This window comes from Leguminivora glycinivorella, chromosome 1, assembly GCF_023078275.1.
Source record: "Leguminivora glycinivorella isolate SPB_JAAS2020 chromosome 1, LegGlyc_1.1, whole genome shotgun sequence".
In the NCBI taxonomy this organism is placed as follows: Eukaryota; Metazoa; Arthropoda; class Insecta; order Lepidoptera; family Tortricidae; genus Leguminivora; species Leguminivora glycinivorella.
Genome location: NC_062971.1, coordinates 27843400 through 27858495, shown reverse-complemented (window position 1 = coordinate 27858495; position 15096 = coordinate 27843400). Strand labels below are relative to the sequence as shown.

General features: G+C 37.6%; 3 protein-coding genes across 3 annotated transcripts; 2 read left to right on the top strand and 1 right to left on the bottom strand.

Moving 5' to 3' along the window:
* The first annotated feature begins 5242 nt into the window (after positions 1-5242).
* Positions 5243-8944, top strand: LOC125231054. Its single transcript, XM_048136400.1, has 2 exons — positions 5243-6361; positions 8495-8944. The coding sequence occupies exons 1-2, from the start codon at positions 5374-5376 to the stop codon at positions 8590-8592; spliced, it is 1086 nt and encodes a 361-aa protein (XP_047992357.1). The 5' UTR covers positions 5243-5373; the 3' UTR covers positions 8593-8944.
* Positions 8945-8950: 6 nt separating this feature from the next.
* Positions 8951-11101, top strand: LOC125231044. Its single transcript, XM_048136390.1, has 5 exons — positions 8951-9193; positions 9292-9633; positions 9997-10184; positions 10389-10512; positions 10785-11101. Exons 1-4 carry the CDS (start codon positions 9076-9078, stop codon positions 10419-10421), a joined length of 681 nt encoding a protein of 226 aa, XP_047992347.1. The 5' UTR covers positions 8951-9075; the 3' UTR covers positions 10422-10512; positions 10785-11101.
* Positions 11100-12245, bottom strand: LOC125231034 (39S ribosomal protein L4, mitochondrial). Its single transcript, XM_048136378.1, has 2 exons — positions 11480-12245; positions 11100-11361 (listed from the first exon to the last, which is right to left on the bottom strand). The coding sequence occupies exons 1-2, from the start codon at positions 12118-12120 to the stop codon at positions 11145-11147; spliced, it is 858 nt and encodes a 285-aa protein (XP_047992335.1). The 5' UTR covers positions 12121-12245; the 3' UTR covers positions 11100-11144.
* Positions 12246-15096: the final 2851 nt, after the last annotated feature.

Below are 15096 nucleotides of genomic sequence, written 5' to 3'. Positions count from 1 at the left end.
TTAAAAACATTTGAAAAGTAAAAAGCGCTAGTGCGGAAAAGAACTACTTTCCGCACAATGTTGCTACATAGAAATCGCACTTTCCGAGCACATACATTATAATAGCTATTTTTACGGGACTGATAGCGAAGTTCATAATTAAAAAAAAAAAAAGTAAAAAACCCTAGTGCGAAAATGTACAACTTTCCGAACGATTTTTCTGGGACGGATGGTGGCCTTCAAAATTTAAATAAAATTGGAATGTAAAAAACACTAGTGCGGAAAAGTACTACTTTCCGCATAATTTTGTTTTATAGAAAACGCACTTTTCGAGGACATACATTGTTATAGCTATTTTATTTTTATGGGAGTGATAGTGAAGTTCAAAATTTAAAGTAAAAAGAACTAGTGTGGAAAAGTACTACTTTAAAAGTACCTACTACTTGCTGCACGATTTTGCTTCGTAAAAAACGTACTTTTCGAGCACATGCATTGTAAACGCACTTTTTGAGCACATGCATTGTTATAGTTATTTTTATGAGACTGATAGTGAAGTTCAAAATAAATAAAAATTAAAAGTAAAAAACCGGCCAAGAGCGTGTCGGGCCACGCTCAGTGTAGGGTTCCGTAGTTTTCCGTATTTTTCTCAAAAACTACTGAACCTATCAAGTTCAAAACAATTTTCCTAGAAAGTCTTTATAAAGTTCTACATTTGTGATTTTTTTCATATTTTTTAAACATATGGTTCAAAAGTTAGAGGGGGGGGACGCATTTTTTTTTCCTTTAGGAGCGATTATTTCCAAAAATTTTAATATTATCAAAAAACGATCTTAGTAAACCCTTATTCATTTTTAAATACCTATCCAAAAATATATCATACGTTGGGGTTGGAATAAAAAAAAAATTCAGCCCCCACTTTACATGTAGGGGGGGTACCCCAATAAAACATTTTTTTCCATTTTTTATTTTTGAACTTTGTTGGCGTGATTAATATACATATTGGTACCAAATTTCAGCTGTCTAGTGCTAACGGTTACTGAGATTATCCGTGGACGGACGGACGGACGGACGGACGGACGGACGGACAGACAGACAGACATGGCGAACATTGGCGAAACTATAAGGGTTCCTAGTTGACTACGGAACCCTAAAAGTAGGTACAAAACCTTGCTTGCTGTAAAAACCTACTTCATTTTATTCCCTTATAATATACTGATGAGTACGAGTAGGTCAATAATTGTACTATCAAATACAGAAACTAAATGACGTACATGTCAAATGGTAATAACTACGCAAATTCGAGTGCATGCGTCTGAGACAAGCTCTATCTATAGCAAACCAGTTTAAATGTAGAAAGACAACAAGGAACGGATAAAGCTTACCATAACTCAATGAAAACAGGTTTTAAAAACCCTATCGCGATAGGGTTTCGGAGTTAACTTAGTTAGTAGTTATGGTAACCTCATAGTAACAGATTCAATAAGCTTACCGTTTTAAAAGGTTACCTTTAAAAAAGCTTACCGTTTTATTTAGTAAGAAAATTGATTGGGTAAGCAAATTGATGAAGTTAAGCCTAAAAAGGGGTTTTCCGGTCCCTGGTTTCCTCACGATGTTTTCCTTCACCGATAAGCGATTGGCAAATATCAAGTGAAATTTCGCACTTTTTAGGGTTCCGTAGCCAAAATGGCAAAAACGGAACCCTTATAGTTTCGTCATGTCCGTCTGTCCGTCTGTCCGTCTGTCCGTCTGTCCGTCTGTCACAGCCGATTTACTCGGAAACTATAAGTACTACAGTGATGAAATTTGATGGGAATATGTGTTGTATGAACCGCTACAAAATTATGACACTAAATAGTAAAAAAAAGAATTGGGGGTGGGGCCCCCATACATGTAACTGAGGGATGAAAATTTTTTTTCGATGTACATACCCGTGTGGGGTATCAATGGAAAGGTCTTTTAAAATGATATAAAGTTTTCTAAAAAACATTTTTCTTAAAGTGAACGGTTTTTGAGATATCAGCTCTCAAAGTCGTAAAAAGTATGTCCCCCCCCCTCTATTTTTATAACTACGGGGTATAAAATTCTAAAAAAAATAGAGGTGATGCATGCTAATTAACTCTTTCAACGATTTTTGGTTTGATCAAAGTATCTCTTATAGTTTTTGAGATAGGTTGATTTAACTGTAATTTTGGTTAAGTTATTGGTTTATTATATTTGCTGCTACGGAACCCTTTGTGCGCGAGCCCGACTCGCACTTGGCCGGTTTTTCAGTTCTAAGATTAGTAAATGGCACTAGCACTTTAATAAAATTAACGCGTGTCTCGCAAACGGTCTAGGATACAAAATGACGACTTTTATATAGGTATAGGTTAGGTTCGTTAGATATCTTCAAACTGCCGAAGGCCAAACTGCACAGAAAACGAGCCCCGCGTAAGCGGGGCTCCGTCGATATCGCTTTCTGTCTCTGGCGCCTTAGTAATGCTACGGGAAAATTTTGCAACTTTGCACCGCTGTAACTCCTAAATTAGTAGGTTTTTTAAAAAAACTTTAATTTATAAAAGATGCTTATTTTAATGCATTCTTTCAAATAAGAACAAAAAAATTGGTTGTCTGTAAAGTCGTTTTACGGACGGTAGTTTGACGTGACAACGTCAAACATTACCGTAGTATAGATTGAACGGAACACACTACGCGGACGTCCGTTAAAACGACCGCGACCGCGACCTGACGGAACAAAACATCCAGGAAGCCAGATTTCGATCGGACGTCCGTGCGCTCAAGGCCACGTCCGCGTCCGTCGACCGATAGTTTGCACGGTTATGTGTATTTCCATTGTCCAGATTCCCGTCCGCGGTCGATTTACGACGGACGTCCGCGTAGTGTGTTCCTAGCTTGAGATTTTCAAATGCAAGAATTATTTACCTACCTCTATATTGCCGCAATTGTATTGAACACACATGAAAATCACAATAACATTTCACTTCACTTTATAAACATTTAAGTTCACGTGTATATTTTATGCTAGGCTGATCGAGTGGAAGGGAGATAGATGCAGCACGAACCGAAATGAGCCGATCGCTCGAGCCGATCATGCCTCTCTCTCGTTCGTGCCGCGCTCTCGCTTGCGGAACGGGACAATGACGTCATCTTTTTCGTGCATGCAGCCCATAGTAACGAGTTATTAGACGTTGTCACGTCAAAAAATGTGAAAAAAGTCCCAGAATCGGGCCCCTTTTGCTATACTCTGACCGCCCCTGTCTATACTACTGTAATGTTTGACGTTATCACGTTAAACTACCGTCCGTAAACCGACTTTACAGACAACCAATTTTTTTCAGGTTAAAATGTCAATTTCATCATTCCACCCATACACGCCTTAACAACTGTCAAGTTAACTGTCAATGTCAATGTCATACAAGCGCACTGCCGTTTGGTTGCGTTGAATTGAATGCGTTATGATGGGGTTCGCCATCTTGGTTTTGTTGGTAGCAAGTCCGGGAAATTTAAATTAATTAATTGTTTTATTTTGTTTCAGACCTGTTTTGTTGTATAATTTATTTAGTTTTTCATTAATTCTATCTAGTTATCATAATATATTTATTAGATCCTGTATATAGGGTAAGTTTTTATAGTTTTCAAAAATGAGTAACGACCCGCCGGACCCTGGCGGGGGCATTTTTGATGTTGATGCCATGGATACTTCGCCGGTATCTTTAAGCGGTGGAGTAAATAATGCAGGCGTTTATAATGGTGGTGTAACGCGTTCTTTGAAACGTGGGGCTGACATAACTTTAAATGTCGAAAATTCTAATATCAAAAAGGCCCCTATGAATCAACCGTCTGATTCTATCCAGTCCACATACACGCACCCAGATTTTGAAACTGTAAGAAGTAAATTCTCGGATACTGATATTGCTCCATTTGTTTTGCATATCCAAAAAAATGTTAATGACCCTGCCTCAGGCGTTGTTTTAAAAGCGATTAACTTCGGACATTTTTTATTTAAAAATAATATTTCCGGGGTAGTGAAGGATGGAGTCAAGCGAATTGGCCGTAATCGATTCTCGGTTGAATTCGATTCTGCTCAGCATGCAAACGATTGCTTGTTGCATCCGGCGTTAGCGAGAGCAAATTATTCGGCTATTATACCGTCATTCTATCTTACGAGGATGGGTATTATTCGGAATTTGGCAACAGATTGGACAATGGAGGAGGTAGTGAATAACATTCAAGTGCCTACTGGTTTTGGGCGAGTAATTAAGGCTCGCCGATTGAGTAGGAAGGTCATTGGTGAAAATAATGTCCCTCAGTGGATTCCTACTCAGTCTGCGGTGGTAACATTTTCTGGCCGTTCATTGCCGCCACATGTATACTGTTTTTATAATAGCCTTCCAGTTGAGTGCTATTTGTATCCTACAATCCAATGCAATAATTGCTGTCGTTTTGGACATGTTCAGGTCCAGTGCCGTTCAAAATCTCGTTGTTTTAAATGCGCAGGAGACCATGAAGGAGCAACGTGTAATAAATCTACCTTTACTTGCCTATTTTGTTCAGGGGACCACTGTGCTACAAATCAAATTTGCCCAGAGCATCATAGACAACGTAACATAAAATTAGCCATGTCTCAGGAAAATTTGCCCTATCTGGAAGCTGCTGCCCGTTACCCAAATGTACGAAAATCATTTGCTGATGTTTCTCTTTCTCCTTCCCCTGTTGTTCAGTCTGATGGTATTTCTGTATCTCAACATTCGACTTCTGTTCCTGGTGCGTCTTCCAATCAAAATATATCTCAATCTTACCGCAAAACTGTTTTTTTGCCGCGTAAACCTCCATCTGTGCCCAGCCCTGGTTTCGACAGGAGGGCCCATGACTACATTGTTAGGGAACCTGTATCTTCGCAACCTAATGGATGTGCATTAAACAATGAACATGTTAATAAAAACGATAATTTAATTAAATTCGTATTTTCTCTCGTTGATATTGTCGTTAACAATTCGAACTCTGTTGAACCGAACATCATGCGTCAAAAGTTATTTAATCTCATATCTCTATTTTTCTCAGATAATGGCTCTAACCACGATAGTTCAATGGAACTGTCGCAGCATCCGTAATAAAAAATCTGATATAGCTTATCTTGTTAATAAATTTAACCCATTTCTTTTTGCTGTTCAGGAGACATGGTTGAAGCCTGGTTCTATTTTTAGAGTTTCGGGCTTCGCATGTCTTCGTGATGACAGGAATGATGGGCATGGTGGTGCAGCTATCTTAGTTGCACGGTCCGTAAAATTTTCTCAACTTCTTATTCCCTCTCATAGTAACTACTTGAATGTGGTGGCTGTGAGGGTGAATAACATTTCATTTCTCTCAGTTTATATTCCTGATCCACACCCTGCTATGATTCCTGAACTTTTGCATATCTTATCATCAGTTCCTTCCCCTTTAGTAATACTTGGTGACTTTAATGTTCACCATACGTCTTGGGGTTCTCATCATTGTGACTCTGTTTCTCATCATTTTCTACATCTATTTGACTCTCTGAATTTATGTGTTCTTAATGATGGCTCCCCTACAAGACGTGTGTCTTTTTCACAGAATCCTAGTAGCGCTGTGGATATTTCTGTTTCTTCTTCTTCACTTTCATCTAGACTCTCGTGGCGTGTTCTTCCATATTCTTTTGGAAGTGACCATTTTCCTGTCCTGTTATCTTTCCCTGATCCTGTGCCTTCTATTTCTTTCTCTCCTAGATTTAAATACCAAACAGCAAAGGCTGACTGGCCTATGTACAGTTTATTGTTGGATAATGAAATTGCTCGAATTTATGATCATGGTAACGAGGACGCTGCTGCTAGATACAACAAATTTAAGAATGCGATTATCTTAGCAGCTAATGGCTCTATTCCACAAAAGAGACAGTGTCCTAGGAAAACTCCTTATCCTCCGTGGTGGGACTCGGAATGTTCTGAAGCTGTAGGAAAACGGAAAAGTGCAGAGCAATTACTAACATTAAATTTTTCTAGGGAGAACTACGATAATTACTTAAAGATTGCTGATGATTGTTCTAAATTTCTCTTAGTTAAAAAACAAAAAGGATGGCAATCGTTCTGTGAAAGTCTTTCTCCGTCTACTTCGTCTTCCTCAGTATGGAGAAAGTTGAACCGATTTCGCGGTGCTTTTGCATCCGAATCAAAAGTGCAATCAAACGATCCTTCGGAGTGGGTCGAACCATTTGCAGATAAGCTTGCTCCTCCCTCGGTTCCTATTCTGGAAGAAGTTTCACCTGTTCTCCCTTCTCTACAGTCCACTTCAAATAATCAATTTGATGAACCTTTTTCTTATGAAGAATTTTTGACGGCCATTAGTCATCTTAAGGACTCCTCTCCTGGTGTGGATGGAATTCCTTATTCCTTCATCTTGCATGCCAGTCCAGATTCAAAACAGTTCTTTTTGGAAATTCTTAATAAAATATTCTTATCAGGCATTCCTCCAGATGATTGGAAGACTCAGATTATAGTTCCTATACTTAAGCCAGGAAAGTTAAGCAACGATCCATCTGGGTATCGTCCTATTGCTCTTTCATCAACGTTGGCTAAAATTCTTGAGCATCTTATAAAAAACCGATTGGAATGGTTGGCGGAGAGCAGAGGATTGTTGCCTAAAAGTCAGTTTGGTTTCCGCAAAGGTCTCGGCACGTTGGATAGTCTTGCCATATTTTCAACTGACATTCGAATTGCATTTTCCGAATGCCATTCCGTGGTGGGGGTCTTTTTGGATGTAGCATCTGCCTATGATAATGTACTTCTCCCTCGTCTTAGGCAAAAGCTACATGATTTACACTTTCCAGAAAGGCTTGTAAATTTTACAATAAATTATCTTTTATGTAGATCCATTCTTGTTAGTTCAAAAAATATATGTCTTTCTCCTAGGTTAGTATGGAAGGGACTTCCCCAGGGTTCGGTCTTAAGTCCACTGTTGTACAGTATTTATACTTATGATTTAGAACTCTCAGTTAATTCGTTTTGTAATGTGTTACAGTATGCTGATGATATATGTTTGTATGCTTCAGCTCCCAATATCCTAGATGTGGTTCCTTTACTTAATTCAGCTTTAAGTTATCTACATATTTGGCTAGAAGATCATGGGTTATCCCTCTCTATTACTAAGAGTACAGTTGTTCCTTTTACCCGTAAGTTACGTATTCCAGATTTTACAATCGCTTGTAACGGAATTCCAATTCCTCAGTCAGATAAAGTTAAATTTCTAGGTTTAATTTTTGATACAAAGCTTACTGGAATCCATCATATTAATTATACAGTTAAAAAGTGTGAGAAGAGTATTAACATTATACGCTCCCTTTCTGGTGTCTGGTGGGGTTCACATCCTTACTGTCAAAAATTAGTTTATAATGCGCTAGTGCGTAGTAATCTTGATTACGGGTCTTTTCTCCTTGAACCTTGTAATAAAGTTGCATTAAACTCTTTGGACAAAATTCAATCCAAAAGCCTTCGTATTGTTATTGGTGCAATGCAATCTTCTCCTATTATAGCCCTTCAAGTTGAATGTGTTGATCCACCTCTTCATTTAAGAAGACAGTACCTCTCAGATAGATTCCTCTTTAAAATAATGCAATCGTCTGCTCATCCTCTCCTTTCAAAACTGCATGTTCTTTCTGAGTTAATTAAATCATCTAAGTTCTGGTCTCACAAAGATCCTCCTTGTTTAATAAAAAGTTATCTCAAATTTACTCACCTCCCTTGTCCCGTTTTTCAGTGTATTCGTAATCCAATCTTTGAAACCCCTTATAATGCAATCATATTTAAACCCATTATATTACTTGACATTGGAATTGATAAAAATACGACGGCTCCACTCTCACAGTTAAATAAAGCTATCGCTGAGTATTGGCCCAACTGGGTCACCATTTACACAGATGCTTCCCGATTGTCGGTTCATGGTTATGTAGGATCTGCTGTGTGGATTCCTAGGTTTAATGTTATCCTGAATTTTAAATTACCTACTTACTCGTCTATCTTCACAGGTGAAGCAGTAGCTATCTTGGAATCTCTTAAATATATAGAATCTCATAATTTAAATAAATGTGTCATATTCACTGACTCTAAAAGCACTTTGCAGGCTATTTTAGCCAATCAGTTTAGATCTAAAATGAAATTCCCGGTTATTTTAGAGATAAAACGCCTCTTGTTGTCGCTTTTTCATAAAGGTATCATGGTTGTATTAGTTTGGATACCTAGTCACGCTGGAATTCCAGGAAATGAAATGGTCGATCGGAGCGCTAAGGATGCAATAATCAATGGATGTCTTTCATCATTTAGGTCTTATACACATGATTTACTCTCGATAGCTAAAGATAGTCTTAATGATGCATGGCTTGTTGAGTGGTCTCGATCTAGCCAATCCATAAAATCACATTACCCCGAAATTCAAGAAAGAATCCCCGTAAAACCCTGGTTTTTTCGATATCGTAATGCTAATAGAAAGTTACTTCTACTATTTGCAGGTTACGTTTGGGTCATGCGTGTTACCCGGTATTATTATGTAAACGTCGTATTAAGGATACGTCGGTGTGTGAATGTGGATTGGATGAGGGTAATCTAGATCACATATTTTTTGAATGTAACAAATTAACCTCTTCTTTGTACGATTTGCTCCCTCCATTTATACCTCGCCCGACGAATATCACATCTTTACTTCGATTAGTCTTTACACCGTTCATTTCCATTTTATGTCATTTTATCAGTCATAATAACATTAAATTATAATTATACATATATATATATATATATATATCCTAATAACAAAACAGGAGATAATAGTTCTTCATAATTCCGTATTTCTTATTTATAACTTGCTGTTGGCATTCCTGTTAATACCCGAATAACTAAAAACGCCTCAACTGACTTTGGCAAAGGCCCTCGAGGCTGCCATTCCCAAAAAAAAAAAAAAAAAAGAATGCGTTACGTGTTTATAACCGTTGCAGTTAAATAATGCAGCTCATATTGTTTTGTGAATTAAGAGGATAGTTATTTGTAAAATTAACGCACTGATTAAAGCGTAGTAACTAGTAATAGCGTTTCTGTTATGGGCGACGAATATCATAAGCTGACGGCGGAACTTGACGCTAGGGAAGTACTGCAATACCTTAATCACCTAGGAATTCAAAACATAAGCGGAGAAGTTTTGAAACACTTTATCACAGGTATTGTGGATGCTATTATATCTTTGCTAGTAAATGAGTGGTTTTGTTTTTTTATTTATATGATATTGACTAATACTCATTCTTTGTTACTTCTACAGATTTAAAAAAACTAATCAAATATGATCTTCAGCAGAAATATGCAAATTTTTCTGATCATGAAAACATTCCGACACAAGGTCCAGAAAGGCTACACAGTGCTAGTACATTTTCATCCAGGATTAGATCTCGAACAGCAGACAGCGCAGACTTGAAATGTAATAGAGACTGCCAGGTTAGAAGGAAGGCATTGCACGTACGTAATATACAGTCTGCTCCAAACATTCGGCAAACAATGCCAGAGGAGAAACCATTAAGAAGGGCTTGCTCTTGTGTCAGAGTTGAGAAGAAGGAATCTACTACTAGCCAAATGAAAACCAATGCTACCACCTCAAACAATAATAGTGAGTTGTGTAATAAATAATGTGCTATGATAACTTCAAAAAATATAACTTCTAAAATATGTGTCAAAGGTACCACTTTGTTACTTACCATAAGGATGAGAATAGCTACTATCTTTTCCAAATAATATTTTGAAGCATCTGAACTGGACTTAGACTTTGATCAGGCTGCAAACGGGATAATGTAGCTTTTTTGGGGCAATGTGTCCTTTTTGCACTTTCTTGCTTGAGTGCTAAAATGATGCACAAAATGATGCAATGTAATCATGATACCAAGCTTGCCGGTCAGGTCTAAGTTATTAGAACTAAGATGAAAATTTCAAATATCAACCTAACTTTTAATAACATCAAATTTGTTAATTTCAGTAATTAGAGTAGCAAAACAACCAGCTAAGAAGAAATGTGATCCTGTCTCCCTATATCATTATTACACGTCACTTTGGGAGAAATACAAGCCCAATGTTCCCGGTGAAAATAACTGGTCCGACTTGAGGTGGAGTGTAAGACAGAAAATGGCTGGTAGTGCCATCCAAACACAGAATAAAATAAGCAAGGTGAGACAATTTTTTTTGGGAATGGCATGTCTTTTGCAATATAGCTTTCCAAATGTACTATTCACAATTATCGTAAATTACTGGTGAATATTTCACGCTTTGGAACATAACTGACCCAACAATAGTGATTTATTTCAGCGTAACAATATACAATATTGTTTATTTATTACATTATAATATTGTATATTATTTGTCTTGTTCTAGATCCCGGAAAATCCTAAAGCATTGGATAAATGACAAATATCTTTGACACTAATTTATCTGAGGATAACAGTTTAGAGTTATGGATAAATGAAATTGGGAATGACATCCAGTTATTTTCTTAACAATAGGTTAGTTTCCTAATAGTAAAATAGCTAACTTCTTTTTAAGAACTGTCAAAATTTAAGTTTTCTAATATGGAATGCCTTATTTGAAATACTGAGGTGTGACGTCACGGTCAATTCATTTACTTTATATATTTTTTCAAAAACTTTGAACTTATTAAATATAAATTTTGTTTAGAAATATAACTACTGTCCATATTTTTCTTCTAATTATGTGGTGCTTTATTTCGTGCACTGCATACAATATTTTATTTTAAGTATGGGAAACTAGCCTATTGAGTTCAGGTTAAGTATTTAATAAATATGTATGTAAATAGCTAACTAAGGAGTTAGTGATTGATGATACATTCATTGAGAAAATTTAAGTATATTGTTATGATAAAAGTGCCTTATTTTAATATAAAAATGTGACTAAATGTATAAAAATTCTGCTTACATTTAAAATGCGCATAGACGGGTTTCTGTCAATATTCTCATTAACTGGCAGGTAAAGCTAAAGGCATGTAAAGGTAAACAATATCAGATAATAAAAATAATGTATTTTAAGAGAGGCTAGTAAAATTGTATGAATTAAATAAAAAATACCATATATTTGTATATTTTTATTTCTATACTAACATTTTACCTATAGTATTTAAACCTGATCTAATTTATACTGGGACTGCCTCTCCGTGGTAATGCCATGCAAGTGAGTGAGAATCCGATCTTCAATTCTTTCCGCCGCAGACATAGTCAGAATTAATGTGTCATGTTTCAACATGGAGTACACATTCAACCCATAAACTGGCATAATATTGACATGTGGCATGACATCGGTGGCCACTGTTATATTTCTTGATACATAATCAGTACTGGAAAAAAAGAAACAGATATTATTTATTTATAAGAATGCAACCGTTCATACACCCAAGTTCATACTCTTTATATTGTGATAATATTTATTAAAATAAATATTAAAGATGAACTTACTCATCAACAATGAGGACAGATGGTCCCCAATTTCTTTGCTGAATAAGCTCTGCAAAATATTCTGGTTCATCTGTGGGCAGTTCCAGATCTTTGACTATGTGTAAGTCATCTTGAGCAAATTTAGCAGATAGTGTAGATGTCAGACCATGTAGTCTGAGATGGAAAGGCAACATATAGAAGTGGGTTGTGCCTGAGCGGGGACCATGGACTACACCACCTCCACGCCACAGAGGTGAGCGAATTGAACCGTGTCTGGCTCTGCCTAGACCTTTCTGAGGCCACGGTTTTCTCCCTCCACCACGCACCTCTGCTCTAGTCTTCGTATGGGCCCACGACACCCACCGGTACTTCCTCTGCCACACTACATTACGTTGAATTATATCTATTCTAGGCATGGTTGCATATACCGACGGGTGTAATTCGAACAATCCCAATTTCTGTTCCTCGATTGTATCCAAGTTTTCAATCCATACTTCACGAGGTTTAGTGTACTGAGGGGAAACCTTCCACTCTTTTTTGCTCACCGTCAATGAATTATCCTTAGATGTTATAATGGAAGCATTTGCTGTAGCAAACGTTCTTATTTGAGGCTTAATTGTAATATGTAGGTTTTTAAATGCATTTAACAATATAGAAGTCATTTTAAGTTTCAACGACGAATAAGTTTATAGGCGCGTTAAATCAGAATTCATAGATCATATTCGTTTTTAATAAAAATTAAAGAAATTATTGAATTGAATAACATAACCTCAACACCAAATGTCAGTATTTTTTTTTACGGCCTGGCTGGCTACGAGGCTTTTAAGCCAAACGACAATGTCAGTGTTGCCAGGGATAGTATGTGGACGACCGTGGTGCGGAGCCGGTCGTGTGCATAGATTTAGAAGTATTAAACTAGATTGTGGAATCACATTTTTTGCCATACTAAATTGAACCTTATCACTGAGACAGAAAGGTGATCGTATCAGACTAGCGAAAACGGTCCACATGAGAGGGCATTGTTTGGGCTGGTGTCCCTCTCGCACGTGTGGCCAGTGTTAATGAGGTTACCATAGTAGTAGTATTTTTATCTGTATATTACCTGACTTTATAACTTCTTATATTATTTTAGTGTTATATTCAAACTAGGGTTTCGATATATTTCAAAGAATTGGAAAATAATTATAATGTAATTATTTTGATGCCAATAAATCAAAGATTTGTATAATTAAAAAATATGTTCAAATGGGTATTAGTAGATTTGGTAGTAACTTTGAAAATTGACTGGTATCCCCAATGTATGACAGTGATGACGTCACTGAATAATGTTGACATTGTCAGTAAGTGCGAGAGGGACACCAGCCCAAACAATGACCTCTCATGTGGACACACTTTTTGACCTAACTACTCATTCTGGTTTAACTGTAATTCTGTGGTCGTGTGTTAACCAAGTGTCACTTTTACCATTGGCAAAGTGTATGAAAGTAGCTAACATACGACCGCACCGCACCTTGGAATTTTTTCACGTAATTGAGAGCGAAAACAAATAACAAGGTCGCGGTGCGGTGGGGTCTCATGTTAGCACTTTGAACATTGCCGTAAGCAATCTGCGAATCAACGCCAGATTTGCGTTCGTGGCTTCGCGCTGCGATACGCACACGAAAGCGCTTTATAGTTCGAATTCAATTGGGAAAATTCCACAAATTGTCTGATCAAAGCACACAAGCGCTTTCCCGATGCCTGTTGTAGCCCAGTAGGTGTAGCCCCGATACAGGAGACGTGATTAATTAATTTGGATTCGAGTTATTTGCTTTCGTGCACGACGAATGAAATTTGGTTTCAGTACAATACACCGAAACCCAAAGTAAACAGGGGTTTAATTATTTTTATTTGCTTTATAAATTTTGTAGTAAAGAAACTTTACCAAGGTTTTAAAGAACTACCTACTTTAATCACTCAATCATGTTCACTTGAATTCCATGTTTACGTTTGGTTCATTCATAATGTAATTTATTAAGTTCAAAAACTAATTTAATTATAATAAACAACTTGTAAATTGTGAATGAATTTATGAACGTTAGTCGAAAAATGGCACTGGCAGGCATAGGCCGAAAATTATAAAATAAAAAATGTTTGAAAAACAAGAGAAAAAAAAACTATGGAATGTAGAAATTCTATTCTCTAATCTCCATATTAAAGAACGTTTGATACGTAGGGTGAATGGGTGATTATTAATTAAAAAGCTAAACATTCAATGGTTTGTTTGAAGTGTTTTATGTATATGTGCATTTATTGAAGTTTTACTACCTACCGTTATCTTAAACTATGTGTTGTGTTACATAAATTAGGTAAGTATACCTACTTTACATGCTTAGTTTTACATGTACCTATTTAAAGTAAATGGAAAACAATTTTTCTTGTTACAGGTAAAAACCTACTTACGAAACACCTTTCATGGAATAGATTGAGCCGGCCGCGGCCCGTGGCAAATACGATGGCTTCCGGATATATAATACGGATAAAGAAATGGCAATTTCCTCTCCCGTTTATAGGACTGGGGTATTTTTTGTATCGGCGAAATGTGCGCATAGCAGTCGCGTGGAGGCATTAATTACGGCATTCCCGGCCGTAGAACTCCCTCCGCCTTAAGATGCGGCTACACGATGCTAAAGAATTGTAGAAAACAGTCGGGTACGTGATATTATTTTTCACACACTTCTGAATCTTTTGATAAAGCTGGGAAGATAATATTATTTGACAAGGTAAGTTAGCTTAGGTAAGGTTGTTGTTGTTGTTATTAAAATGTAATCTTTTAGAATGATACTGCTGTCCAACATAAGTCTGTCTAAATAACCATTTGCGTTCCTAGTAAAAAGCGGTACCTAAATGAAAAAAATGCAGGCGCGAATAATAAATAATAATAATAAATATAGGCGTAGGGATGTGACGACCCCATCGCCCATTGGTTTTACCAGTGCAATCAGTCAACGCAGGGCAGCTTGTGGCGAGCTGTTGGGGAACAGCGACCCCACGTACCCGAGTGCTCCTGGGGAGTTCTGTTACCCGTAAGGCGGGTGGGTGGGACAGTACTCTCTACCTCTGGCTTGCCTTGGCTGGCCGTCCAGAGTGGAGTCGTTAGGGCTATACATGCCCCAGGGGTGGAAGTGAAAATTTGCATAAGACGCGAGTTGGTACAGTGGCTTAACAGCCACTGGGCAGAAAGCGGTGTACACCTCTCGACACCCTTGAGTTCTCACACCGGTGTTGCCCTTGAGCCATCTTGGATGTCGCTTTTTGTGGGGGCCCATCTTGTGGGGACGAGTCACCGTCTGCCAGAAATAAAATTGGATACCGTTTTATTAGGCAGGCGTCCGGTTTTTTATCCATAGCCTAGTATTTAGTCCATCACTTTCATCAAAATAGACCAGTTCATTTTAGATTCCATTAACTCTCAAATAGTCCTTACACCCTGGCGGGTGTTGCCTCTGTGTGTGTCCCATGATACGGGCAAGGGCAACATTCGCTCGGTGTACCCCTTACATTTCATTAAAGTGTCGAAAGGGCCTCTACGCGTTGGCTTCGGCCCCGCGCACGCCTTCCAAAGGTCCGGAATACCATTGTTCCGTGATGGGAAAGAC

Excerpts from the sequence above, each read along its gene's own strand:
- LOC125231054 (XM_048136400.1), top strand. The coding sequence starts at position 5,374 with ATGATTCCTGAACTTTTGCATATCTTATCATCAGTTCCTTCCCCTTTA. Across the intron at positions 6,362-8,494 it reads TCTTAAGGACTCCTCTCCTG|GTTACGTTTGGGTCATGCGT; the intron begins GTGTGGATGGAA and ends TACTATTTGCAG.
- LOC125231044 (XM_048136390.1), top strand. The coding sequence starts at position 9,076 with ATGGGCGACGAATATCATAAGCTGACGGCGGAACTTGACGCTAGGGAA. Across the intron at positions 9,194-9,291 it reads TTTGAAACACTTTATCACAG|ATTTAAAAAAACTAATCAAA; the intron begins GTATTGTGGATG and ends TTACTTCTACAG. Across the intron at positions 10,185-10,388 it reads CACAGAATAAAATAAGCAAG|ATCCCGGAAAATCCTAAAGC; the intron begins GTGAGACAATTT and ends GTCTTGTTCTAG.
- LOC125231034 (XM_048136378.1), bottom strand. The coding sequence starts at position 12,120 with ATGACTTCTATATTGTTAAATGCATTTAAAAACCTACATATTACAATT. Across the intron at positions 11,362-11,479 it reads TCTGTCCTCATTGTTGATGA|TACTGATTATGTATCAAGAA; the intron begins GTAAGTTCATCT and ends CTTTTTTTCCAG.